This window comes from Penaeus monodon, unplaced genomic scaffold (assembly GCF_015228065.2).
Source record: "Penaeus monodon isolate SGIC_2016 unplaced genomic scaffold, NSTDA_Pmon_1 PmonScaffold_17504, whole genome shotgun sequence".
Lineage (NCBI taxonomy): Eukaryota > Metazoa > Arthropoda > Malacostraca > Decapoda > Penaeidae > Penaeus > Penaeus monodon.
In genome coordinates, this window is record NW_023646934.1 from 5,226 (window position 1) to 7,450 (window position 2,225).

The 2,225-nt window shown below is 39.6% G+C and overlaps 1 protein-coding gene across 1 annotated transcript; it reads right to left on the bottom strand.

Moving 5' to 3' along the window:
* Positions 1–517: 517 nt before the first annotated feature.
* Positions 518–2,170, bottom strand: LOC119569643 (glycosaminoglycan xylosylkinase-like). The gene is made up of 4 exons (XM_037917708.1): positions 2,147–2,170; positions 1,466–1,645; positions 993–1,052; positions 518–686 (listed from the first exon to the last, which is right to left on the bottom strand). The coding sequence occupies exons 2-4, from the start codon at positions 1,573–1,575 to the stop codon at positions 518–520; spliced, it is 339 nt and encodes a 112-aa protein (XP_037773636.1). The 5' UTR covers positions 1,576–1,645; positions 2,147–2,170.
* Between the last annotated feature and the right edge of the window lie 55 nt (positions 2,171–2,225).

Consider the following 2,225-nt stretch of genomic DNA (forward strand, 5'->3'; position numbering starts at 1 on the left):
AAGAAAGAATCCTCTTTGAATTAAAAACATTTAAGGTGCATAAAAAGGGGCACAAAATATCTGTTTATTTTTTCTTATGTTTATCTTTTTAATTTTCTGAAAAATTTAAAATTGGTTTTTTTCGAAAGGATGTAAATATTTCAAATTTACTATTTGTGAATTACCAACATGAATAGGAAATTTTAAATAGAGAAGAATATGAACGATGTATTGGCAGAAAATAAAAGGGAAGGAAAAGGTTTTTTACACTCACGCGCATCTTTCTTGGAAAACCCAAAGAGTGAAGACTTCCGCCTCGCTCGGGCGGAACGAGGGACTCGATCCCCCGTCGGTCGCAGGAAGGGGCCCCTGCGGCAGGTCCCCCGATCGCACCTAGGGAACGTGAAGGGGAGAGAAAAGAGAGAGAAGAGGAGAGAGAGAGAGAGAGGAGAGAAAAGAGAGAAGAGAGAAGAGAGAAGAGAGGAAGGGGAAGAAAGAGATTCAAAAAGCACGTTGTGCCATCCGCCCTTCCTCTCGCTCAGGCGCTGAGGGCGGGGGAGGACGGGGCGAGGGGGCGGTCCAGGGCGCGGAGGTGGGCGTCGGCGAGCACGGGGGCGAGCGGGTCGAGGCCCAGGAGCTCCCTCAGGGCCCGGGACAGCCCGCCGCCGCTCAGCAGGACCAGCCGCGCGCGCGTCGCCGCCCGGATCCTGGGGGTTGGATATGGACAGGCGCGTTGGGGTCATGTCGATTTATGCAAATACGCAATATGTACGAACATCAGTATCTGTCTATTTACATGTATAGATGTATATTTATGTACATATGTATCTATAGTGTATATACACACACACACACACACACACACACACACACACACACACACACACCACACACACACACACATATATATATATATATATATATATATATATATACATATATATGTATATATAAACATATATGTGTGTATATACATGTATGTATATAGAGTGAAAGAAGCTGAAAGTGTTTACCTGCAGCACTGTAAGACTGGAGCCAAAATGTCCATGTAATCAATATCAGGATCCCCAAAACTGGAAGATGAATCAAACAAATACTTTGACAATTCATATCACAGTTTAGATAGTCCATAAACAAGAAAAATGTTTGTTGATATCAAGGTTGATATCATACGGGGAAAAAGGAAGAAAAGGAAAGAAATGAAGAATATATTCATGCATGACGATTTAAAAAAAAAAGGTTTTGTGTCTTATTGAATTTTATTTCCTAATTTCACTGCAGGACGCGACAAATCACCATACCTGGCTGCAAGGTAAACCAAACAAAACACAAACAGACAGGAGAGAGAGAGGTGAACTTGAACTAAAGCTTGGCCTTTGTACATTTACCTAAAAAAACGTATTTCCTCTGAAACATTACCAAACCGCCCTATGATTGCTAACAAGTGCCTAATATCTCCACCAACTTCAACAACATTTCCACCAACCTTCTACCATTGTCTACTGGTATCACCGACGCGTCAGGATCCCCGGCAGCAAGAAAGAAGTGATGTCTGTCTGTATTCTGTATCAGGAAATCGAGGACAGACATGTCCATGAAGTCCAAGAGTTTATTGGCCAAATCACCGCGTTGGATTTTGTCGCAATAACGTTCATCTTTTTCCCACCTGTGGAACAACAGTGTGTGTGTGACAATATGTGCGCGCATAAATAGAGATAGCTATATATATATATATATAATATATATATATATATATATATATATTATATATATATTATATAATATATATAGATAGATAGGATAGATAGATAGATAGACAGATAGATAGATTGATAGACAGATAAATAATAGATAGATGGACAGATAGATAGACTGATAGACAGATAGATTGACTTATAGATATATAAACTGATAGATGCATAGATGTACAATACCCGTCATGCAGTGTCCGCTTACACTCGAAACTTATTTGATTATTTCAGCTGAATGGATCGACAAAGAGAACTGACTAGTTTATGTCTTCAAAAAGTGAACACAAACACAGTGACATGTACACAAAGGGGAATGGAAAAACAAGCCACAATAAGAATTAAATTAAATCGTACGACTTAATTCGTATTTTATTGAGTCCGTTTCCCTATTTTATCCTAATAAAGTTTCTACTTACGTGGCTGGACCTTTGCTTTTGGGAATAATGTCCGCCAAGGATATTCTTTCTAATAAATTTAAAGTGCTCTGGTTCCAAT

Bases quoted from the DNA above. Each gene is read 5' to 3' on its own strand.
- LOC119569643 (XM_037917708.1), bottom strand. From the start codon at position 1,575: ATGGACATGTCTGTCCTCGATTTCCTGATACAGAATACAGACAGACAT. The intron at 1,053-1,465 runs GTTGGTGGAAAT...TTCATCTTCCAG, and splicing joins CCAGTAGACAATGGTAGAAG to TTTTGGGGATCCTGATATTG. The intron at 687-992 runs GTAAACACTTTC...TCCAACCCCCAG, and splicing joins CCAGTCTTACAGTGCTGCAG to GATCCGGGCGGCGACGCGCG.